Source organism: Nycticebus coucang, chromosome 6 (assembly GCF_027406575.1).
Source record: "Nycticebus coucang isolate mNycCou1 chromosome 6, mNycCou1.pri, whole genome shotgun sequence".
Taxonomy (NCBI): Eukaryota; Metazoa; Chordata; class Mammalia; order Primates; family Lorisidae; genus Nycticebus; species Nycticebus coucang.
Genome location: NC_069785.1, coordinates 87616988 through 87642526, shown reverse-complemented (window position 1 = coordinate 87642526; position 25539 = coordinate 87616988). Strand labels below are relative to the sequence as shown.

The 25539-nt window shown below is 36.3% G+C and overlaps 1 protein-coding gene across 4 annotated transcripts in view; it reads left to right on the top strand.

Moving 5' to 3' along the window:
- Positions 1-11673: 11673 nt before the first annotated feature.
- Positions 11674-25539, top strand: part of LOC128588416 (rho GTPase-activating protein 15-like) — a 54499-nt gene continuing 40633 nt past the window's right edge. For 2 of the 4 annotated variants that reach the window (XR_008380774.1, XR_008380773.1), the window contains exon 1: positions 22809-22864. Coding sequence is in view for 1 of the 4 variants with exons in the window: in XM_053595196.1 (XP_053451171.1) it covers positions 11741-11802; positions 22777-22864 (150 nt within the window). In the remaining 3 variants the exon portion in view is untranslated. Of the gene's footprint in view, positions 11803-22776; positions 22865-25539 lie in introns of those variants that run through there. The other 2 variants (XM_053595196.1, XR_008380775.1) reach the window with 2 other exon arrangements.

Below are 25539 nucleotides of genomic sequence, written 5' to 3'. Positions count from 1 at the left end.
CAATAGGTCTTCTGTGCCTATAATTTGTATGTTTATAAACTTTATAAAATCCCATAATTCTCTAAGATTGCTATTCTTTTACTCTCTTGGATTTGTTTGTTTTGTTTTTTGAGATAGACTGTCACTTTGTCACCTGAGGTAGAGTGCCGTGGTGTCATAGCTAATAGGAACCTCAAACTCTCGGGCTCATGCAATCCTCTTGCCTCAGCCTCCCAAGTAGCTGGGACTACAGGCGCCCGCCACAATGCCTATTTTTAGAGATGAGGTCTCACTCTGGCTCAGGCTGGTCTCAAACCTGTGAGCTCAAGCAATCCACCCTCCTTGGCCTCACAGAGTGCTAGGATTACAGGTGTGTGCCATCACACCTGACCTTTACTCTCCTCTTTTCTACCTCATTAAGTAAGTGAGTTAGCTCAAGAGCCTTGTCTTCAAGTTCTAAGATTCTTTCTTCTTCAAGGTTTATGCTGTTATTGAAATTTTCTGTTGCATTTTAAACTCCTTGAATGACTCCTTCAATACTTTGAACTCTTTTCTAATTTCATCATGTCTTTTGATTGTTTCTTGGGTCAGTTTTTTTTATTTCTGTTTGGTGACTTTCCACTTGCCCTTTAATTCTCTTCATCACTTTGGACATCTATAATCTAAATTCTTTTTGTCTTTTCATCTTTGACAGCAGCTTGGTAATCCCTTGCAGGATTGGTCTATTCTAGTTTTTCAAGTTGATATAATTTTTATTTGTTGGATCCTCTGCATGTGTTGTTACTTCTTGTTATTTCCTTCCCCTACTTAACTTTTCGCACTTCCTAGTTGTCCTGAAGCCTCTTTGTTTCTGTGCTTTGAGATTAAAGTTGTCTTTTGGGCGGCGCCTGTGGCTCAGTGAGTAGGGCGCCGGCCCCATATGCCGAGGGTGGCGGGTTCAAACCCGGCCCCGGCCAAACTGCAACAACAACAACAACAAAAAAATAGCTGGGCGTTGTGGCGGGCGCCTGTAGTCCCAGCTACTCGGGAGGCTGAGGCAAGAGAATCGCGTAAGCCCAAGAGTTAGAGGTTGCTGTGAGCCGTGTGACGCCACGGCACTCTACCAAGGGCGGTACAGTGAGACTCTGTCTCTAAAAAAAAAAAAAAAGGTTGTCTTTTGGTACAAGGATTAAGAAATGAAAAGGAAGGAGAGTAAAAGAATGAGAAAATGAGAGATAAAAAGAAGAAAGCTAATGATGATAATTGTAACAGGCCATGCATAGTGAAGCATACCAGCAATTATCAGTGATCTGGCGGCTCTAGGGCTGGTGTATTACCCAAAGTTAGATGATTCTGACCAGCCTTATCCAGAGTGAGACCCTACTTCCATCAAATATGGAAAAAACAAACAAACCAACAAAAACATGAACTTTAGTGAGGAACAGCTGTTGCAACTCCTCAGGAGGTCAAAGCAGGGATTTCCAAATCCAGGTGTTGAAGGCCACCATGAGCCAGATCATTGCTGCAACACTGCCATGGAGGCCTTAGAAATGGTCTTCCAAAAAACCAAACACAAAACACACTCAAAAGAGAGAGATTATCTTGATTGTTACTTAAGGGATTTATGAGAGAAAGATTAGAAAAGTAGAAAAAGAAACAAAAAGAAAAAGAAATGGAGAAGAGAATAGAAATAGTATAAAGTTAAAAAAAAGAAAAAAACAAAAAAGTTAAAAAAAAAAAGGAAAAAAATCAAAAATACATGTATTGCATGGTCCGTAAGTAATGCTCCAGGATTAGGAAAAGCAAAAGAAAAAAAAAAAACCTTTTCTTCCTAATGACAATACGTGGCACTTCTTGGTTAAGGGGGGGGGGGGAACCCAGTACTCTGTATTCTGCATGTGGTAGAGGTGGGATGTTATCAGCTAGTTGCCAAAGAGATCCAGTCTTGTTTTCCTGATTCATTGATGTTATTCTGGGCTTGGTAGCTAACTGTATGAGAGATGAATCCCCATGGGGGTGGTAGAGGCAAATTCTTGAAGCTTATGCCAGACTATGAGGTGGGGAGGCAGGGAAGACTCTGCCATCCAAACAGTTCCCTGCAGCCACAGATGGAGCGGTGTCGTAGGCATAATCTGCTCACCTCTGCCCATGTGTTCAAGGAAGTCAGCCCTGGGGTAGCTCCAACTGCTGGAGTCAGAAGCATTAACATAATGGGATACTGTGAGGCTTCTCCAAGCTTGGCTCCCTTGGGTGTCAGCCAGCTCAAGGTTTTAGCATTATCCACACCTGCCCTGTCAGTCTCCCTAGGCAATGGGGACCAGGCTGCCAGGCCTCCCACTGAACAGGCTCCAGGACCAGATCTGCCCAGCCAGTGGCAGTAAAATGATAGCCTGGGTTCAGGCCTCTGGCTTTGTCCCTAAGAGGCAGAATATACTCTCTCCAACCCTTGAACAAAAGGCCAGCTTCTGTGCACCTGAACGTCCTGTGGGACCTATATTCCTGCTTGTTTCGTATCAGTCTTCAGGCATGGATGGACAGGCCCTCCCAGAGTTCAGTTCAACTCCCAGTCCACTCCTACAGAATGCCATGGTGCGGTGTGGGGAAATCACCTGCAAAATTGATCCCCCAGGGATTCCACATGCAGGCTCTCTCTCTCCCTGGGTTGCTGCAGTCCTTTGCATCTGCTTTTCATGCGTGCCTCTCACCCTTCTTAACGTTTTGCTCCTGGTGCTCCATTCTGTCTCACTGTGCCTTTGCAATGTTGTTTCTGGACAGGACAATCCAGATGGAGGCACCTAAAGACTCCGCTCATCAATTTGAGATCAGCTGATGAAGAAATGTCTCTAGTCTATCATCATGGAGCCTCCCTTTCTTCATTCTTTTTAAAACCCATCTGGGTATTTATGGACTGAAAATAGATTAGAAGATTTTTTTATATTTTCACAAAAATGAATGGATTATTTTGTTTCAACGTATTACTGGTGTAAAAATATTTCATGTTACATGGATCATTTTTGTGATGCTACAGTCCTGACTATAGGTATGCCCATCACTCATATGGTATTCATAGTACCCACTAGGTTGGCTTAGTCCATTTGCCTCCTTCCCTCTACCCCTTTCCCTTGGTTGATTTCCACATACTTTTACTTCCTTCTATGCACATGTGAGCTCATCAGTTAGCTCCAATTTAATAGTGACTGTATGTGGTGTTTGTTTTTCATTCTTGAGGTATTTTACTTAGAAGGATGGTCTCTGGTGCCATACAGATTGTTGTAAAAGGTATTAATTTATCATTTTTTGTGGTTGAGTAGTACTCCATGGAATACATATACAACATTTAATTAGTCCACTCATGAATTTGTCAGCACTTGGTTTGTTTCCACATATTGGCAATAATGAATTGTGCTGCAATAATCGTTCAAATGCAGGTATCTTTTTGGTAAAATAATTTCTCTTCTTTTGGGGAAAATAACTAGTAGTGGGACTACTGGGTCAAATTGTAGGTCTACTTTTAGTTCTTTAAGAAAACGTCATTCTCATTTTCATAGAAGTTTTACAAATTTGTGCTCTAACCAACAGCATACAAAAATGCCTTTCTCTCTGTGTCCATGTCAGCACCTATTGATTTGGGAATTTTAATAAATTCCATTGTAACTGGAGTAAGGTGATAATGTCATTGTGAATTTAATTTGCATTACCCTAATAGGTCATGAAATTGACCATTTTTTCTTATTTTGAGAATTGTCTTTTCACGTTTTTTGCCCACTTGTTTATAAGATGGTTTGTCTTTTCCTGTTGGTTGCTTGAGTTATTTGTAAATTCTAGTTACTAGTCCTTTATTGGAAGTGTCATTTGTGACTATTTCTTCCATTCTGTTGGTTGTCTATTTTGATCTGTTTATTGTGTCTGTAGCAGTGCAGACGCTTTTTAGCTGAAACAAATCCCAGTTTTGGTTTTGTCATGATTGCCTTTGGGGTCTTTTTCTTAAATTATTTGCCTAGAATCATATTTAGAAGAGCTTTTTCTACATTTTCCTCCAGAATACTTATGATTTTGTGCCATAAATCTTTTGTATATCCTGAGTTTGAGCGGTGAGGACTAGTGGTCCTACTTCATTCTGGTGCATGTAACAATCCAATTTTCCCAGAGCCATTTATTAAATAAGGCTTCTTTTCCCCAGTGTATGTTATTGCCTGCTTTGTCAAAGATAACTTTGTTGAAGGTAGGTGGTTTTATATCTGGGTCCTCTGTTCCATTGGTGTATTTCCATATTTTTGTAGAAATACCATGCTGTTTTTGTTAAACTACAAGGCTATAGTTTCATAGTATGGCTGCAAGTGTGGCACTGGGAGTCCTACAGATTTGTTATTTTGCTTAAGATTCAGGCTCTTTTATGGCTCCAAACAAAGTATAAAATATTTTTTTCTTTATCTGTGAATTATGACTTTGGCAAATTGATGGAGATTGCATTGCATTTATTAATCACTTTAGGTAGTATTGATATTTTAACATTATTGTTTCTACTAAGTCAGGATATTTGTTTATATCCTCTGCAACTTTTTTGTTCAGAGTTTTATTGTTTTCCATGTTAGAGAAATTTAACTCTCTTGTGTGTAAGTATATCCCTACTTATTTTATTTTGTTTTTGTTTTTATGAATGTTACTTAGTCTTTGATTTGACTCCTGGCTTAACTGTCATTGTTATATAGAAATGGTATTAATTTATGTATATTGGCTTCTTATCCTAAGACTTTGCTTAATTTATTTATTAATTCCAGAAGACTCTTGGCAGAACCTTTGGGGTTTCTAGGTACAAGATTATATCATTGGGAAAAAGTGATGTCCACTTAACCAGTTTGGATACCCTTAATATTCTCCTCTTTTTTATCTTGCCTAGGACTTCTAGCACTATGTCAAAAAAGAGTGGTGATAGTGGGAATCCTTGTCTTACTCCAGTTCTTATGGGCAATGCTTTCAACTTTTCTCCGTTGAATATGTTAGTTGTATGTTTTCCAAATATGACTTTTATAATTCTGAGATATTTTCTTTCTATGCCTAGTTTGTTCAGGGTTTTTATCATGCCTTGTTTGCTATCCTTTGCATATGGAATGAAGTCATCTTGGCGCTTCTTTTTTTTTTTTTTTTTAGTATGCTGTTTTATTCAGACTGCTAGTTTTTGTTTTTTTTTTTTTTTTTTGAGGGTTTTTGCACCTGTATTCATAAGGGATATTGGTTTCTACTTTTCTTTTGTTATCATTGTGTCTTTCCCTGGCTTTTGTATGACTATAACATTAGCTTCATAGAATGAGTTGGGGAGGTTTCCCTTTTTCTCAATATTATGGAGTAATTTCTACGTTATGTGTGCCCGGTATTCATTGTAGGTTTGACAGAATTCAGTTATGAACATATCTTGTGCAGGGCTTCTCTTTTTTGACTAGATTTTTCCTTACTGGTTTAATCTCACTTTTCTTTCTGTTTTTTGGTCTACTCAGTTTTCTTTCTTTCTGGTTCAGTGTTGGAGGTTGTGTGTTTCTAGGAACTTTTCTATTTTCTCTCTGTTCTCTAGATTATGTGCATAGCGATTTATCTAGTATTCATGGATGATTTTTTTAATGAAAATTTTGAAATTATTAATGTTTTACTATACATATTGTATTCTCTCAGAACTGAGGGGAAGGGGAAGGCCCCACTCAAGTGAGGTAACAAACATGCCATCAAAATTTAAATATAACTGACAATGTTATGGTTAGTCCAAAATTCCTGAGAATTTGAACATAATTTCGTTTCTGTGAACTTAAAAACAAATGTTTATAATTTTTAAAATAATATGTTTGAAAAGAAATTCAACATATCAACATGAATATGTTAGCAAGGCAAACCATCATCCAACTGTATGTCTGAAAATGTCTGTTTTCTACATTATGTGCATAGTGATTTATCTAGTATTCATGGATGGTGTTTATTTTTGCAGTATGTATTTCTGCAATGTTACCCTTTTCATTTCTGATTCATCTAATTATAAACTATTCTCCCTAGAATTAGGTAATAATCTCCCTGTGGTTTTTATTTGCAACTACCTGATGATTAGAGACAATGAGCCTTTTTTCATGTGTTTCTTGACCATTAACCTATCTTCAATTGAAATCTTTCTGCTCAAGTCTTTTGCCCTTTTTTTTGATGGAGTTGTTTGATTTCTCCCTTGCTTATTTGCTTGAGTTCTTTGTAGATTCTGGTCATCTGCTCTGTATCGGATGAACAGCATGTGCATATTTTTCCTCTTTTGGTAGGTTGTCTATTTATTCCTTGGCTGTGGAGCAATCATTTAATTTGATCTCTATATATCTCAATTTATGCGTCAACTTGAATTTCATGTAACAACAAAACCCATTCTATATAGAATTAGCAGTTTGTAGTCTTCAAACATCACAGCTTTGAGAACACTCCATTGCTTGATTTATGTTTGTTTTGGTCTTACTGGTATGCAGTTACCACTGCAGAAAAGTATTCATAACTTATTTTGTATAAATAGAAGTCATTTCCTTTGAGTACATACCTACAAGTGGGAATAGTGGATCAAAAAGTAGGTCTAAAATGCTTATGTAGAGGTCTAAAGTATATATAGTATTTCAGCAATCTGAGTCCATTCTGCAAATGATTGGGTTTTATATTCCTATAAAGATATGAACATATACTTAATTACATTAAGTGTTCTGCATAACTTCATAATTTCTATATTCCTTCCCTTCAGGTTTTGTTTTTTCAACAAACAAAGTTTTCATGCTTTCTTAATGCATTTCTTTTTAGTAGGTATGCAGTTGTATTAGGTTAAATGAAAAAGTATTTGGCAGTTCTAGACTGACAGTCACATATTGAAAATGCCTACTACATAGTATATTATGAAGGTTATGTAGACTTATTATAACAGGAAATGTCCTTATTCTCTCCATTTGCTGCTGTTTAAGTTGACAGCTTCTCATCACGATACAAATTTTATTATACTTCTTCAAAAAAAGAAAGAGATAAGTTAATAAAAGTCCATCACATAACAAGTTAATGAACAGTTATATAATCCTATTGGTTGATGCAGAAAAAAAGCATAAAGAAAATTAAACACTCTTTCACATTAAAGATACCGAGGAAATGGGGGAACATTTCAATTTAATAATGAGAAACAATAAAACACCTACAGCTACCATCATTCTTGTTTGGGGAAAACTGAACACTTTTCCCTTGAGATTGAAGAGTAGACAAGGATACTCACTTTTACCGCTTTTATTCCATGTTGTATGGAGGTGTTAGCTACTGTAGTAATGCACACAGGTGAGAAAGGGAGAAATAAAAAAATCAAAATAATATAGAAAAACTTCTATAATTAAAAAATGAATTCAGCTAGATTTCAAGATACATGGTCAACTCATAAAAATTCATCACATTTCCATATACTAGCAATAAACATTGGAAACTGAAATTAAAAACATAGTACTATTTACAACCTCTCTAAAGATAAGAAAATTCTTAGGTACACTATTAAACAAAATGTGCAGGGTGTGTGTGCTGACTATTACAAAATGTTGATTAAAAAGGCTCAAAGAATGTGTTTATCCAAACGGAGAGACATATTGTGTTCATGCTTGGGAAGACTCAACATGGAAACAGATTTAGTTGCAATAACTATCTGAATCCCAAGTTTTATTATAATGTAAGCATGGATAGGCTTTTTCTAAAATGTGTATGAAAAAGTATAGGTCCTAGAATAAGTAAAATCATTCTGACAAAATTGAAAGTGGGAGGGATTATTTTACTCGATATTTAGGCTTACAGTATTACAGTCAGTGCTGTATGAGAGGGGGATTGAGGCATAGATCAAAGGAATAGAAGAGAGAACTTAGAAATAGCCCCAAACCATATGGCCAACAGATTTTTGACATCAGTACAAAGCAAATCAGTGAAGGATAGAGAAACTTTAATACAAATGCAGTCAAAGTAATTGGACATCCATAGGCAGCATAATAAAGCCCCACCCAAGTGTCACTCTCTATGCAAGAGTTAAATGATAAAATGCTATGGAAGGGGTCATATATTGACACTTCCATTTAAAAAACAAAATATAAACCCTTTAAGAGGTTTATAAAAGAAACACTAAGAGAAAATCTTTAGGATCTAGGTCCAATCAAAGAGTTTTTAGTCTGGACAACAAAAGCACAATGAATCAAAAGAAACATTTTATAAATCAGACCTCATTAAAATTGAAACCTTTTGCTCTATAAAAGTCCTGATATAGATGTGGATATAGGAAGAAACAAACTACCGATATAGGGAGAAAATATTTGCAAACACATACCTAAAAGACTAGTATCCAAAACAGGTAAAGAATCCCTAAGCCTCAACATTAAAACACAAGGACAAAAGCCATAAACAATCCAGTTAAAAATGAAAACATCAAAAGAGTTTTCCCTGAAGAGGATATACAGATAGCAAATAAGAATGTAAAAATACAGCCCATGCTATTAGCCTTTAGAAAAATCCAAATTAAAACCAAATGAGATATCACTACATACCCATCCCACCTATCAGAATGGCTAAAATAAAAAAAAAGTGACAACACAAAATGTTGCCAAGAATGCAGAGAAGCAGGGCCACTCCCATATTGTTGGTAAGAATGCAGAATGGTATAGCCATTCTGTAACAGAAGACAGTTTGTCAGTTTCTTGTACACCAAACATGTAGCCACAGAATGTAACAATTCTCCTCTTGGCATTTATCTTAGAAAAATGAAAACGTATATTTACAAGGAAACCTGGATATTCATAGCAGTTTCCTTTATAATAACCCCAGAGTAAAAGCTTCAGATATCCTTCTCTGTGTGACTGGTTAAAAAGTGTGCGGTATGTGCTAGTTACCAAAGCTTAGCAGTGAGAAGAGAAGAAGTGTTGACACAAATAACTATTTGGATGCTTCTCTCAGGAATTATGCTTAATGAAAAAGGTTAAACCCAAAGGTTGCAAGGTTATACCATATGTGATTTTATCTATATAATATTTTTGGAATGGAAAAAAAGTTTAGAATAAATAACAAGTGAGTGATTCAGGGGTTAGAAATGAGGGAAAGATCAGGAAGGAGGGTGGTGTGGTTGGTTATAAATGAGCAACATGAGGTAGCATCGTGTTTAATGTACTGACTTTGGGAGTGGATAGGACACATCTGTACACCTGATAGGAGAAATCAAAGATTGGTGCACTGCATCAAATTCAATAGGCTGAGACATTGCACTATAATCGTGCAAAGTTATCATCATTGAGGGGGACCAGGTGTGACAAGCCGAAAAATGGTCCCCCCAAGTGCCATGTTCTAATCCCTGGAACCTGTGAATATGTTCCCTGGGATGGCAAAAGGGAGTTGGCAGATGTGATTAAGTTAAGGATCTTTCAATGGGGAGATTATCCTGCATCATTCAGGTGGGTCCGGTGTAAGCACAAGGTTTTTATAAGGGAAAGAAAGGAGGTAGAAAAGTAAGAGAAATGGATGTGAGGATGAAGTAGAGGCTGGAGTGATCCAGTGGCTGGCAGAGACCACAATCCCAGGAATGCGGGTGGCCTTCAAAGCCAGAAAGAGTAAGGACACGGATTTTCCCCTAAAGTCCACAGAAAGAAGGCAATCACACCATCCCTTTAATTTTAGTCTAGCAAAACCCACCTTAGATCAATGTTCTCTGGAAATTTCAGATAATAAATTTCTGATGATTTAAGCCACCAAGTACGTGGTCGTGTATATCAGCAGCAACAGGAGACTAAAATAACCTGTGGCATCTCCCTATATTAGTCCTTACAGTTTCATGTAAATAGATAATTATCTGAGTAATATTTTCAATTAAAAACATTAGGAATCTGATCTCCAGTATGAAGAATGCCAATTCAAGTTGCCGTGAAGCATGAAAGCTAAAGAACAGGGAGGTAAAAAATAAGAAATTTCTCCTGTTCGATAACACTTACAGTAACATCTAATAAACAGAATGATTTACTCCCGGTACTTGTACAGCTTTCTCCAACTTTTCTTACTTCCCTCCTTCTAGTACAGTGCAATGGTGAAATGTTGGCCCTCACATCAAAGTGCTTTGATCCATATTCCAGCATTACTCCTAGGGGCTCTGAAACATTGGATGGTTGTTCCAGAATTGGAAATAATAACAGTAATATTTTCCAAGGGCAGATATAAACAATTATTTAGGGGAATGTGTTTGTAGTATGTTGGTACCTAGATTGTAGTATTTCCCTAAATTCTCCACCCAGACCCCTTAACCAGTCTTCATGCTCTGGGCCTTCATCCTCCAGAATTCACTTTTCCCTGCATTAGACAGCCTTTAACAGTTCCCAGTGATCCCTGCAGTGGACAGCCTTTGTGGTTCTCAGTGATCCCTGCAGTCGACAGCCTTTAACAGTTCCCAGTGATCCCTGCAGGAGACAGCTTTAGTGGGTCCCAGTGATCCCTGCAGTGGACAGCCTTTATGGTTCCCAGTGATCCCTGCAGTGGACAGCCTTTGTGGTTCCCAGTGATCCCTGGCTTATTGTACCCTCAATGAATCCCCAACAATAAAAAAATAATAATAATTAAAAAAAAAAGAAAGTTTCATTTGGTGTAGTACATAATATAATCCTTTTTATCTCAATGAAACATGAAGATATACATATGTGTGCGCGTGCATGCGCACGCGCGCGCGCACACACACACACATATATATAGAGAGAGCTGGTGTGCGCATAAAGAGTTTACCAAAGGGGGGAAAGTAATTGAACACCTAGTTTAGACTTTGCTGGGAATCAACACATTACAATTTGCATCATGCATTTATTTTATCCAGAATGCCACAAACCCCTCTGTGAATTTATAATGAATTATTGAATTTCCGCTAAGAAAGTCGCACTTGTGGCTCAGCACCCATAGCTCACATACACCAAGGCTGGCGGGTTCAAGCCAGGCTCCAACCTGCTAAACAACAATGACAACTGCAACCAAAAAATAGCCAGGTGTGGTGGCGGGCACCTGTAGGCCCTACTCGGAAGGTCGAGGCAAGAGAATCGCTTAAGTCCAAGATTTAGAGGTTGCTAAGAGCTGTGACACCACAGCACTGTACTGAGGGCGACACAGTGAGACTCTGTCTCAAAAAAAAGAAAGAAAGAAAGTTGCAATTGTATTAGCATTGAAAGCCAGTATATTACATACAAATAGGAAAAAGAAGTAATCCCACATCATGGAAGAAGGCAGTGAGGCAGTGCTGCAACAGTGTCTTGAAAACTGCTTGTGACACGTGAATTGTTGTGTTTTAAATGCCCTTCCATGACCCAACTGGCCAAGTTATATGGTCCCATTGAATTTGACCCACACCCGTACACTCAGCCTCAGCAGGTATATGGGGATGTTAAAAAAGGAAGAATTTTTCCAAGAACAATAAGTAAAATTAAGAAGGCATTACATTTGTCTTCGTGTTACCATTTTCAGTCTATTTTTTAACCTACAGCCTTCGATGCCCAGAAAGAAAAGTGAGTAAAGGTGTATTGCTGTCCAACAAATCCTTCACGTTCTTCTTCACAATATGTCTTTGTCTCTTCAATGGCTTGTAATGATTATGATCTTGCAGGCACTTCCCATAAGCTATCTGTGCATTATTAATGAAGTTCTATGACGGGAAACGTCCATCACTGCAATGATTCTTGAAAAGCATAGATTCATTCAAACTAACAATGCATATGAGTTTGTCACAGTTTTAACATATGCATTCTTCTTGCAGATGGTTGAAAAAGAAGGTTATCTTCAAAAAGCTAAAATTGCAGATGGAGGAAAGAAACTAAGGTAATAAAAAGTTCTTTGACCCACTTTTATATAACTATGCTAGTTCCTGTATCCTTAACTTGTATCACTGCTATTGTTTGGGAAGCAAGGCCCTATGATAACAGACTGGTCCCTTTTGCTACCACTATGATCAACATTATTTTTAATATAATTGTAGTTTTTGAAGAAAGGCACAACAGTACATATTATTACACAGAGCATACAGATATGAAATGCTTCTTGTCCTTTTAAAGTATAAGTTCTTTAAAAAAAATTAAAGGAAGTAAGGCAATGGATCTTGATTTCTGGGATTAACAGATTTTGGAGTAAAAGGACTTATTTTCATTACATAAAAATTTCCTGGAGGGTGCAGTGAGTGTCTCATGCCTGTAATTCTAGCACTTAAGGATTCAAGGCAGAAGGATTCCTTGAGCTCAGGAGTTTGAGAGCAGCCTGAACAAGAGTGAGACCCTGTATCTACAAAAAAAGAAAAGTTAGCTAGTAGTGGTGGTATATGCCTGTAGTGCAAACTACTCTGGAGGCTAAATCAGGACAGTCTCTTGAGCCCAGGAGTTTAAGTCTATAGTGAACTATAATTGGGCCACTAGACTTCAGCTTCAGACTGGGCAGCAGAGCAAGACTCTGTCTAAAAAAGAAAAAAACGAAAAAAAAAAATCCCTACAGTAAATTAGGGGAGCAATTGTTTAAAGGATGAAGTAGTTGAACTATATTTTTAGATAAGTAAATCAGGACCCTTTCTTACCTCACCAACAGCATGGATAAAAAAATCCTCATGGTTTAATCTCATTTCCCACGTCAACCCTTCACTGGGGCTTGATGGGAGAAAGGAGGTAACATCATTGGTCAATCCTACTCTCCAGCCTCATGCAAAGAAGACGGGGGGTGGGGGGTGGGGGGGAGGGATATTACAAGAAACCAAAATGATGCCCTACCATGGGGGTTATGTAAAGTATCCTTGCCGATCCATAGCAAACTTTGTAACATCTCTGAGAAGGCAGGGCCAGGAGGAAGCAAAGGACCAGAATAGGGCCCTTCCCCTAACCCACTCACATGAATATGATTTTTGGTAGTTGCGATCATTGTATACTATTGTGTACTTGCTTTATTTGCTTTTACTTTAATATGTTGTTGTACAATTTGCATGCTGCAGTTTAATTTCATATAAACATTTGCAGGCAGTTTCATTATTTCAATCTATTTGTAAACTATTATGCATTCTTTCAGCTTTTCTCACTTAAAGTTATACAAATTTTAGTTTTTCCTTTTTTTTTTTTTCCTTTTTTTATTTTCACCATAGATATACAGAATTGAGTTTGTGGCCTTGTGTTATCATTACTCTGGGAATGATGTCTAACTGGTTTTATTTTATTTTTTGTTTCTAATCCTCACTTCCATCCCCTTTAGACCTCCAATTTAATGCATTTAATGTGTGTTCATCAAATCCACTTTCATATATATATGTATGTATCAGAATATCTGTGTCACCTTAAAAGTAGTGTGTAGTTGTGTGTATGTGAATGTGTTGTATTGCATAAGCATTTTTGTGTAGTAAATTACATTATGGTTCTTACTACTTTCATTCAACGTTAGTGTTTGGACATCTTTCTATGGTGCTAGACAGACCTGTGTTTCTTAACCATGGGGAAAATAAGTCATTAGGTGATTTTGTCATTGTGCAAACTTCATAGAGTGTATTTACACAAACATACGTGGTATGGCCTATTACACACCTAGGCTGTCGCTCACTCCCAGGCTACACATTTACCATGTTACTACACTGAGCACTGTAGACAATCTTAACATAATTTGTGTGTGTGTGTGTATCTAAACATATCTAAACATGGAAAAGGTAAAACATTGTACAATGATGTTACAATGAACAGGATGTCACTAGATGACGGGGATTTTTCAGCTCCATTGTGATCGTATAGGACCAACATCTATATATGGTCTGTGTTTGACTGAGGCATTGTCATACAGTATACGAATGTATTCAAAGCTAGGTCATTTTTCCCAATTACTGCCCTTTGCACCCTGTGCAAAGACACTGTGGTTAATGATGACCTGCATATATGACGGTGATCTCATAAGATTATAATATTGATTTTTACTGTTCCTTGTCTATGTTTGGGTACAGATCTAAACACACTTACCATTGTCTTACAGTTGTCTACAATATTCAGACTGTACAGGTTTGTAACCCAGAAGCCATAGGCTATAGCACAGCCTAGGTGTGTAGTGGGCTATACCATCTAGGTTTGTATAAGGACAGTCAATGGTTTTCATACAATGATAAAAGTACCTAAGCTTAGACACATTTCTCCAAATGTCATTAAGTGACACATGACTATATACTAAATTTTACTTACCCAGTCCCTCAGGTACAAACCCTAAACTTCCTCTAACTCATTCCATCCAAGACAACATTTCAATGAATCACACATATGTGTCCTTTTAACCTGTTAGGAACTCTCAGGGTAATATAGCCAGGAGCACAGATCGCTTGGTGTTAAGTTATGTACATTTGTAAATCCACTGAATACCACTGCCAGACTTTCTCCTGAATGAGTGCCCCTGTTCACATAACTGCTCTGCAGTGCAGAAGGGATCTCATTTCCCATAATCTCATCAGCATACGGCATTATCTTACTCTCTTACTTCACTAAATTGGTGGCCATAGAATGTTACCTCAATGTCACTTTTATTTGTATTCTGCTGACTGGTATTGCAGTTGAACAACTTTGTCTGTTTAGAGTCATTCAGATTCTGCATTCTAAGAATTGCCTATTTATAAACTTTGATTATTTTCTATTGAGGTTTTTCCTTTTTTTATAAATTGAGGAAACTCTTAATATATTTCTGATAACATTTTGACAAATTTTGATATTGGAAATATCTCCTACAAGTTTATGGTGGTTTTTGTTTGTTTGTTTTTATTGTAAATACTTCACATATTGAATATTGTATGTATAATCAACAAGATAATAACATATGCTATCCTACCGTGTTGATGGTCTGTAATATACCGAATCATTTCTACTGTCCTTTAAAATTTGATTTTTAAGTTGAGTTCAGTTTTATGCTAATACTTATAATTACAGTGAACCCTCCTACTGCTTATCAATTATTATTTTATATTTTCTAGAGATCAATGCTAAACTTGGACTACTTGATCAAATTACATGACCGTTTTTTTATGACTCGTATTTTGTATTCCCATACTGCTTTACACTTTCATCACTAACACCAAAAATGTTGTTTACTTATAACTTTAAAAATCATGTTTTGATCACATGATTTAATCTTGTTTTAATCACATTTATAATTTAGCAACTAATAATATACCATACTTGGTATAATTTGTATTTTTATGTAAAATTTCCTTTGATAGGCTTTGTAACATTTCTCAACAATCTTTATATCTTTTTATAAATTTTAATGAGTTAATAGGCAATATTAATAGATGCTTACTCTGTCAAGAACTTGGCTAAATGTTTTACAAGTTTTAAGTAATAATTATTAATACAATGTAAACTCTATTATTACTTAGTATTGTACAAATGGAGAGTCTTGGTCACCTGTATTAACCTCTCCTTTCTCCTATTTTATGCAGACTTAGTATGACAGAATTTAGTCCTGCCTTCTGATTGAAATATGTTTGTTTTTTATCTTTTGCTTTCATCTGTTTGAAGTCAAGGACTAAAAATTATCTTTTTATCTCAGGACATCAACTGTACTAAAGACTTCAATTTTCACTTAATAAATATCATTTTATTAATTTCTACAACGTTTTCTGCTCATAAATCCATTCTAGATTATCTGTACTTTGTGCTGTTTTCTTATCTTCCATTTTCCTCCTTCTTGTTTTCTCTTTTATTCGTATTTAATTATTTCTATTTCTATCTAAGGAAATTTTGACTGATCCCTAAGTATGAACAGGAGAGGCTACAAGGAAGATGAATTCCTTGGCTGTATCTTACATTCAAAAAAGATCATACATTTAGGCTTATTTTGGAATGAGGTTGTACACATTTCCTTGGTGACACACTGGTAGATTTAAAAGCAGGACATATTCAAGATTCGGCTCTGCACCCATAGCACAGTGGTTACAATGCCAGTCACATACACCAAGGCTGGCAGGTTCGAACCCAGCCCAGGCCAGCTAAACAACCTTGACAACGGCAACAAAAAATAGCCGGGTGCTGTGGTGGGCACCTGTAGTCCCAGTTACTTGGGAGTCTGAGGTAAGAGAATCACTTAAGCCCAAGAGTGTGAGGTCGCTGTGAGCTGTGATGCCACAGCACTCTACCAAGGATGACATAGTGAGACTCTATCTCAAAAAAAAAAAAAAAAAGGAATATATTCAGCATTCAAATTCAATTTTAATTTTGAACATCAAAAATCTACGTCAGTTTTTCTGATTAAGTTTAGGAATTTATTTAAAGATGTCCATCCCCCAAACTGTGAGTAACCCTGTCCTCTCTAAAATTCTACAAGCCCCTAGTAAAGTTAATTTCAATGCACTATTTCAACATGCTCTGCTAGCCTCTCCCTATGCACCCAGTCAGTCCTTCTCCTTAGCCGGCTCCTTTGTATGTCATACTTCTTATTACATGTAGATTCTTCCTCTGTTCTCTTGCTCAGAAAGAAATACTTGGGAGTGAAGACATGGACATAAATATGGGTATTAAAAAAAACGCAGAACAGGGCAGTGTAGTGGTTATGTCTGCTAGTGCCTGCTTTCATCCTAAACTTTGTTTGCTTGAACAATTGTTATTTAGAATGGACTTCCTGTGATACTAAGGTGCCTGCCTAATGCAAACATATCTTTTCTTTAGTATTTTCTGCTCAGGATCATAATAAATGCTTCATGGCTATATCTGTCTTTCTCAATTTCTTGCAACACTGACAGAAATGTGTGTCCTTTATACTTCACTGTCTCTTTAACACACCTTTTAGCAGTCATAAATCATAAGAAGCTTAGAATGTGAGAGAGAAAATACATTCCTAGACCTACTAGTTTGAGAACAAGTCTGAACATTTAACAGTGTCAGAGTGATTTTGCAGTAAATCAGTCAGAGACACTAGAGTAAATCACTTTCACTTCCATCACTGGTGCAGAATCAAATCAAATCCAGCATGACCAAGTCAGGTAAAAAAGGCAGATGGCCCAAATAGGGGAGGCTAAAATTTGCAAAGTAATCACATGTGTGTTTTCCTCTGGCTTTTTTGGTTTGTCAATGTGTTGTTACCTCAAGAAGGCATAAGAGAAGTGAGTGTAGAATATAAAGCTTTGGTGTTTAGAGCAAGCAAATGTGTTAAACCTAGAGCTGAAGCTAACAGATTCTTAGAATGGCAATGAAAAATTTAAGGGCGGTTTTCCATCAAGCTTTCTTCCAGACGAGCAGTGACAAAGTTGCTGTTATTATGTGCTGCCATCCGGTGTTCATTGTGTAGAATGTCAAGCTGATGTCCACACTGAGTTTTTGGTTATTGTTTTATAGGTGCTTTTTGTGTTTGTTTTCAGTTTAGTTTGGTTTTCTTTTTGGCATTTTGCAACTTCACAACTCAAGATCTGTTTTTAGGAAAGTTTTGTGAAGGGTTTCACTTGGATAAATGCCCCACTGATTGCATAAATTGTATATAATTGCCCTAATACAAATTTAGTTCTCCCCCCTTCCTAATTGTAGTCAGTACCTTTCTCCCCTCTGAGATGCAATTTTTTTCTGTGTGTCAAAATATTAATAAAATAAACACCTGAATTTCTTGTCCTGGTATCTGTTTCCTGCCCCGAGTCACTAGGATTAATCCTTTACCTGATTTCCTATAAATCTGTCTGGAGACCGGGGACTGCCTCGCTTATTCATGGGACTTTGGATTTACTAAAATTAGATATTTTTTGAACCGTATGTCTTATTTACCCCTTACATCTATCTCACAGCTTGATTTTTATCTCTTCCTGTGAAAAAATAGAAAAGAATGCTCTCCAAGTTGTGATGAAATGTGCGGACCTGACTGGGTATGGAATGGATGGCAGGCGGGGATAAAGGGTTTGCAGGGCAACACCAGGGGACAATCCAGGTCAAGCTAAGAGTGACTTTGCTCCAAGGGAGAAAGAAGGTCTGGCAATTCTTTGGAAACAGTTCTGTGACTCCCTCTCTTAGCTCCTGCATTGAGGCCCCACACAGGCAAGCTGAGCACAACTGAAGGGTGGGCTGCATGCCACCTTCTCTGGGGAGGCTGGAATGAGCAGGGGCCTCAGGGTCTAGGAGGCTTGGTGGTTGAACCCCATCTTTATGACTTTTTTGCCCTTGGTGAGAATGCAACATCCCTATGCTTCAGTTTTCTCATCCATAATATGAGGTTAAGCCCACCTACTGAAATTATTTGGAGGATTATTTCTTTCCATGATTATTTCCCATCTTTCTATAGTTAGAGGTAAAGTTTTTTATGTATCTCTTATTTTCCTTAATATTTTAAGCCCTGAGAATTGTGTTTAGCATGTTGTAAATGTTTAGCAGGTACTTATGACTGGTTTAGTGATTAAATTACATGATTCATATAGAATACCAGGCGCCATGTGTGGCACACCATGGGGCCCAAAGCAAGCTCATAGTATTTGTGTAGGTATGAGACATAGGAAGACCCTTGGAAGAAGCTCAGGGATGAGCCACTAGAATTATATATTGGAAAAATAGCCTAAATGTTCAGGGTTAAATAATTTAGGGAAAAAAGGAATGCTAGCAGTGCTGTATTAAAATAGTAAAGAACAAAGAAGGGAAATTTAACTTTTTTTCTCTTTTTTTCTTTGTCTTTGTTGGTAAACAATAGTCAACACAGAGCAGGAAAAATCTTGATGCATGACCCTTTGAAATTTGAAAATCCATATATACCTGTACTTTTACTCAAAAAACCTTTAATGATCAACTACTGAAGGTCAGATACTGTGCCCCATCCTGGAAAGGACCTAAAAGACCAGAGATGGTGTCTCTCTTTGTGGGTGCAGGGAGACTGGGGGATTAGACGAACTTTTATTATTCTAAAAACAACTTCATTTTAGAAAGGTTTATTTGAAAAATTTTATCCAAAACTGCTAGACTCACCTGTCCTGGCTAAGTCCTTTAAGCTTACAGAAGTTACTCACTTTCTGAGGTGTCACCCAATACACTGAATAGCAGTCACCTATAGTTACTTGGTTGCATATGGAAAATATTAAAGGTTTCACTTGGAGCAAAATCTTGCCAACTGATTCTTCCCATGTTCTCTCCAGGGATGACAGTGTCTCACTGTGTTAAGTAACTGAGTGAAAAGGCCATTCCGCTGAGATCCTAAGAACTATTCCATCACAATTAGTCAAACATATCAGAATGAGGAATGGACTGAACAGATGTTGTATGGACAATGATCAAGCTGCTAGAGTATTTTGTTCAGAGAGGAAGGGTCAGACTTGAGTCATAGGTTAAAAGTTGTTCCCATTAGATGAAGTCTCAGCTACTCCTAGACTACAGGCTCTTGACTCCCTTTCTGGTTTTATGATCCTTACCGAATACAGATGATTTGTTCCTTACTGAGACCAGAATAATCCCTTGTAGGAAAGAGACAGGTTCCACCCAGTTAGGAACATACACCTACTTCTGATTTCTTATGAGGAATAAAACGGTACGTGGTCCTACTCCTTGAAACAGTGCTAATTCTAAGGGAAGAGAGCTTGGGAGTGGTGAGTCTTTCCCCTAATTTTCTAATAAGAATAAGGTAAATTAGCTAATGACAGAATTCAGATGGCTGATATTTTGTCACAGGCTGTGCACACTAACTTTTATGATTTAATGATTTCAACCCAAACTATGTTGAAATTTGACATTGACAATATCCTTAACTAAGGTAGTACTGCTTCACCCTTTAAAAAAGTAATGAACAGATTATAAGTTTTGGAGTCAGAAAGACTGGGTTTAACTATAAATATAAAGGTATGACCTTAAGTACATCACCTAAACTCTCTGATCCTCATTTTCGTCCATTAGTAAATAAGGACATTATTCGTACCTTATCATTTTTTGATTGCGAAGTTAAACCTATGCTAAATGATCAAATTTACAGTAGGAACTCAAAATAACTTATGCTAGTTATTATTTTAAAAGAAATCATGGGGGGAAATGAAATGAAAGAAGGACATCTAAAAGGTTATCAGCAGCATTTTATTCTTCATTTTGAAATGACATTCTTTCCAAGCAATAGATTTAAATGCTTTCACTTTTATTCTAATATGATAAAGATAATGTTTACAGTTTACGAACACAAAAAGAAATAGCACTGTATTTAAGGTGTCAAAGCAATTTATATTACTAAAGTTCCAAGACCTGTGGTTCCTACCCTTTCCAGCTCATTCTTCTGTTCACGTAATAAGAACACAGTTCACAGCAGTTCAAAGTCCTAATCAAGAACAATGAGATAATTGAATTTCATGCAACGTTAGTTCTAACCAGTTCCAGTTCCAACTTTAAGGAAGGAGAAGTTTTGCCAGAAAGTTTATAAACGATCAACATCTGAAACAGATTCAAATCAAAACCATTTAACCAGGACTTACTATAGATAGGACGCAAATAAGGTATAGTATCTCCTTGCCAAAAGATAAAAAATATAGTGGGAAATGTAACAGGCAGGTTAAATATGGATTCGTCATGTGTGAGGGTGTTCCATACTCTCTCATCACATATGGTTAAAATAATAAAATAAGGATGCTCACAGAAGATGCCCAGACTAGACCAGCAGTCTTTCTAACGTTTCTCTTTCTGCTATTTGGGGCCATGTAATATTACAACCTGTAGCATATGAAAGCTATGGCTCCTTCAGTTCACCTTGCAGCTACCGGTACCTAAAAGGAGAAATGAGCGGTAGGGCAGAAGAAAACACCTATATGATTTTCTTCCTGTGTTACTTCTTTACATCTTTTCATTATTTAATTGAAAAATTGACTCTTCATTTAAAGACAAGAGGATCCAAGAACGTGATGTTTGTATTCCTATGTTGGAAAATACACATTGTGTTTCTTGTGTGTCTGTTTATCCTGTTCTTTTTTATAATAACACAATGACGCGTCGTTAAAAAAGCGTCAGACGTGTAAGAGCAACCTAATTCTTGCAAACACTAACCTTGCTGAATCAAAGCTGTCTTTTCATCAAGATCCTAGATTCTAAGAGACAAATGGAAATAAATGACACAAAGTTGTTGAATGGTCATTTAAAAAATATGTTTGTGGGGTTTTCTATTGACCCGAATGAAATCTTTCTGTAAATATTTTAAAAGTTGAATTCAACTATTTTAAAGTTAATATTAAGCCAAAGCAAGCTGCAGCAATATGATATAATGGATAGAAACTTATGTATATTAATCTCCTTAATGCTTTGTCATCTAAAAAGAATACTTTTCACAACACAAACACACACATAGTCTAACTGTACAAATAATGTATGCTTAATGTAGAAAAGTTGGTAAACACCAAAAAATATAAAGGAAAAGAAAAAGCCATGATTTTACTACCTGATTTAAGTATTATCATAGTCAGACTTTTTTCCATGCCAAAGTGCACTCACCAATTCAATGAATATATATTGTGTTTCTATTCTGTCCAAGGCAGTATGCTAGGAACTGCGGATACCTCTATAAAGATGAAATTGTTTTTACCATTTGGGAACTTATTTTTTTAATGGGATAAGAGAGAATGAAATTTTAAAAATATTTTAAAATTTATTATAAGTAATATACAAGGAAGTCATGGAGGCACATTTGAAAAAGCAATATCTTGTCTTTTAATGAATGGAATTAATGATCAGAAGGGGCCTCTTTGCCTACTTTCCCTAGTAATGGAGGCCTGTTCATGTCCATGGTGAATGTATCCCACTTTATAAACTTTCTTACTCTGTAAGCCTACCTTTCTCATCCTCAAAAAACTGTTTCCTGCTTCCTTAAAAATGATAATAATAATCAGAAAGGTTTCAGATGGGTGACGAAGACAGCACAGCATGGAGTTTTGGACTGTAGATTGCATTATGGTTTGCATTAAAATCTTCCCATGTCAGTATTCTTCTGAAGTGTAGGGTTCATTATTTCATTATATGAATCTACCATATGCAATTTACTTAACAAATCTCTTATTTTTTGATATTTTTGGTACAGAATTAACAAATAATGATGTACATTTGTTTCTAAACATACAGCCTTAACAATGAGTGAGATATTTTTCTTTAGAATAAATTTAAATTAATAGTAATGAACACGTAAAGGCAAAAGATATGCATATTTTTAAAGATTGTTTTAAAAATATATTGTCAATGGCACTCCAGAAAGGACATACCAGTTTATACTCCCACCTATCGGGTATGAGAGAACCCATTTCCTATACTCTCATTAACCCTAGATGTTATCATTCCTTTTAATCCTGGACAAATTGATGGGCAAAGAGGGAAAAAGTATGCCTCTGTGTTTGTTTGCATTTCTTTGATTTCCAGTGAGATTCAACATTATGAAAATATTTTAAATTAAGCAATGACATATGAGCTGGTTAGTTTTTCATCCTCTGAAATATACTAAACCAATGAAGAGAAGACAAAATGAAAGAAGGGATTCTGATTTCTATTTTACTTTGCTATTTTTGGCTTGATGTAGAAATATAGACTTTTTATGAGAGCAAGGCACATGGTTACATAAAAATAGGAATTTTAGTAGTTGGAAAAGATTTCAGGAAGATTTATAAATTGAAAAATTTTTACTATAAAGACCATGCTTTTCAGTAATTACAGAATGTCTTTATTGTCACCTAAATTTCATGGCACCTATAGATTTTAATAAAGAGAATACTTCCAGGAAGACTACTTAAAAATAACGATGGTATTTACTCATTCCAAATGTTGCTCATACTGTATCTATAAATGATTTCTTCAACTGATAATGCTTTTTTCCTCTTTGTTTTTTCCTAAGGAAAAACTGGTCTACTTCCTGGATTGTTCTTTCTAGTAGAAAAATTGAATTTTACAAAGAATCCAAACAACAGGCTCTGTCCAATACGGTAAATAATTCTCTATTTCTACTGTTAATCATCTTTTCAGAAATATCGTTGTACTAAAAGTTTGGTTTTGTCAGAAATCACACTAAAACTTCCAAGCTACCAACATCTGAAATCAGATGGAGAAAATGACTCAATAAACTTTTAATCAGATGAAGGGAAATAGAACTTAGTGTCTATTTTATTAAGTGGTGCATTTGGAGAATAATCACAAAATGAGATGAATGGTGAGCAGCTATATAGTAATGTGAAGGTAACACTTCAAATTAAGGTGCCATTTATAAATATGTTATTCTTATTTATGAAATGATCACTAAATGTAGCTACTTGCTCAAATAATGTATTATAAAGAATGTTATAAAATGCATTAGTAATAAATGCTTAACGGATGATACCAAGGGAAGCTGTTTTAAAGAATAAGACATAAATTGTATTAAACCATGTATGTGCATCTTTAACACATGAATTTAAGTTGTTATCTAGCATGCTATAAAGTACTTCAGACATTAATAAATAATAATAAACTATTCATAAATGGCACCTTAATGTAGGGTGTTACCAATGAGGAAACACTCTACGTTAACAAAGTGATTTTTTTCCTTAGTCTAACTGTGACATTCACTATATAAAGCTAACCTTTCTCCACATTTCTGTGATTCCATCTAATGGAGCAAATATAATTTCTGTATCCTGTAGTTATTACAAAGTGAAATTAGTAGGGTTTCTTCATTATACCTGGAGGAGGGCCTCATACATGCCTGCAGAGATTTCACAGTGATAGCTAGCAAGTGGAGGCAATTTGTTGGGGCCAATTCAAGCTCACAACCTTGCTACCCGAGCCAAGAGACACTGCACGATGTAGAAGACAGTGGACAGGGAACATAACTGACAGCCTCCTGTTTAGGAAGGACTTCATAGCCCACTGGCCTGATGGACAAGGAGAGGGGTCGCCTGGCAGGAGTAAACCACAATAAACTAATTTATATTTGGCAGGTAATAAAACGATGGTAAATTCTTTGCTCTCCAGCCACTGTTGTGTTTGCTATGTAATCCTCTTTAAATAGGAAATAGAAAATCATTTGCTAGAAGATTTTTTTTTTTTAAGAAGATTTTAGCAAGAACAAAAGGTAGCTTTTGGCTTGCTTCTGATAATTGCAATAGCCCTTATCCCCAGGTGGTGTGCTGATTTTGGAGTCTCAGTGTGGGCCAATCGGTAAACTAATTATGAATAAATTAAAAATATATCTCGGTTCTTTGTATTTTTAATTCAAACTGCCTGAGAAAATTGTTTTAGTATTTTGTTTTGTTTTTATTTTTGGCTACAAGAAGGTTGACATAATCTTTTTAAGAAAAATAAAGTACCCCTAAGGGCCAGGCACAAAACAACTCCCATCCACTTGCAGGTCCTTTGTCTTCCCTTTGAATAAGTTCTAAAGGGGAAGTCAGGAAGGAAGGAAAGTGGCTGGCCTTGCTGAGTTAGGCTGCTGAGAAGATGATCTTCATCCTGCTGAGTGAAAAGAATTCCACTGGGAGGAGAGTTTATGTGAATGTGTGGGATAATGGGAGAGATTAGATTCCATAGTAAAGCATTGGTTTATTTTTATTTTATTATTTTAATCTCTTCCTAACAGGAGATATAATTACCAGCTGTTTAATTTTATACAGGTGAAAGAAAACTCCCTTTTAGATTGGAGGCAAACCCTGCAAGTTAGCTTACTAATTGCATCCCTCTAGTTCAACCTTCAGAATTATTGTAAATTGACAATAGACTTGACTTATAGAGGAAATTGGTTAACGTTTTTTTGGCAGTCCGTATTTATTACTTTTGGCCCTGTTTTCAATGCTTTGTACAGTTTCTCCAAAGCATTCATTGTCTTCAAAGTGAATTCAGGGCAGGAACTAACTGTTTTGTGGTAACGAGGAAGAGAATTACAGATTCGATTCATGTTTGTACTGCTGGAATTGTCTTGCTAGTCAACTTCTTGGATTCGTTTCTAACCAAGTATTAAAGGCCTAGTGGGATAGCCCACATTACCAGTTCTAGTCTCAGAGAAATGATAATGATGACTGCCAGGCCTTGATTAAAGATGCTGTGGCTTTATTTTGGATGGGATTTATGCCCAAGTTTCTGAATTTCTCTTGCAACCCTTTATGCATGTCCTGGTGTTGTTAATTGTGCTTCTGGGAAAGTCTGTCCTTTCCTCCAAGGGATTGATAGAAGTTGCCTGAGTGAGTTAGGAAGGTGATTTAAAAGAGTAAATGACATTTTAATCTTTATACAAATGATCTTTGAATGTTAATGCTGTGGTGAAACAAAGCAGCAAAGTAGCTAGAGCAGAGTTTTGAAGTTGGACCTCAGGGATATAATTCTAGTAGCTGACAAAGTTGCTCACTTCTTTGAACTTAAGACTCCTCACCTGTAAGATGAGAATGGTGACATTTGACAACAGAAAAAATAAGAGATGAAATTAATTAATAAAAATAAAAATACATAATGACTATAAAATAATTATGCTCTATTAATCATAATGTGGAAACAGCCTAAATGCCCACCAACCCAGGAATGGATTAACAAGCTGTGGTATATGTATACCAAGGAATACTATTCAGCCATTTAAAATAAAATGGAGACTTTATAGTCTTTGTATTAACCTGGATGGAAGTGGAACACATTATTC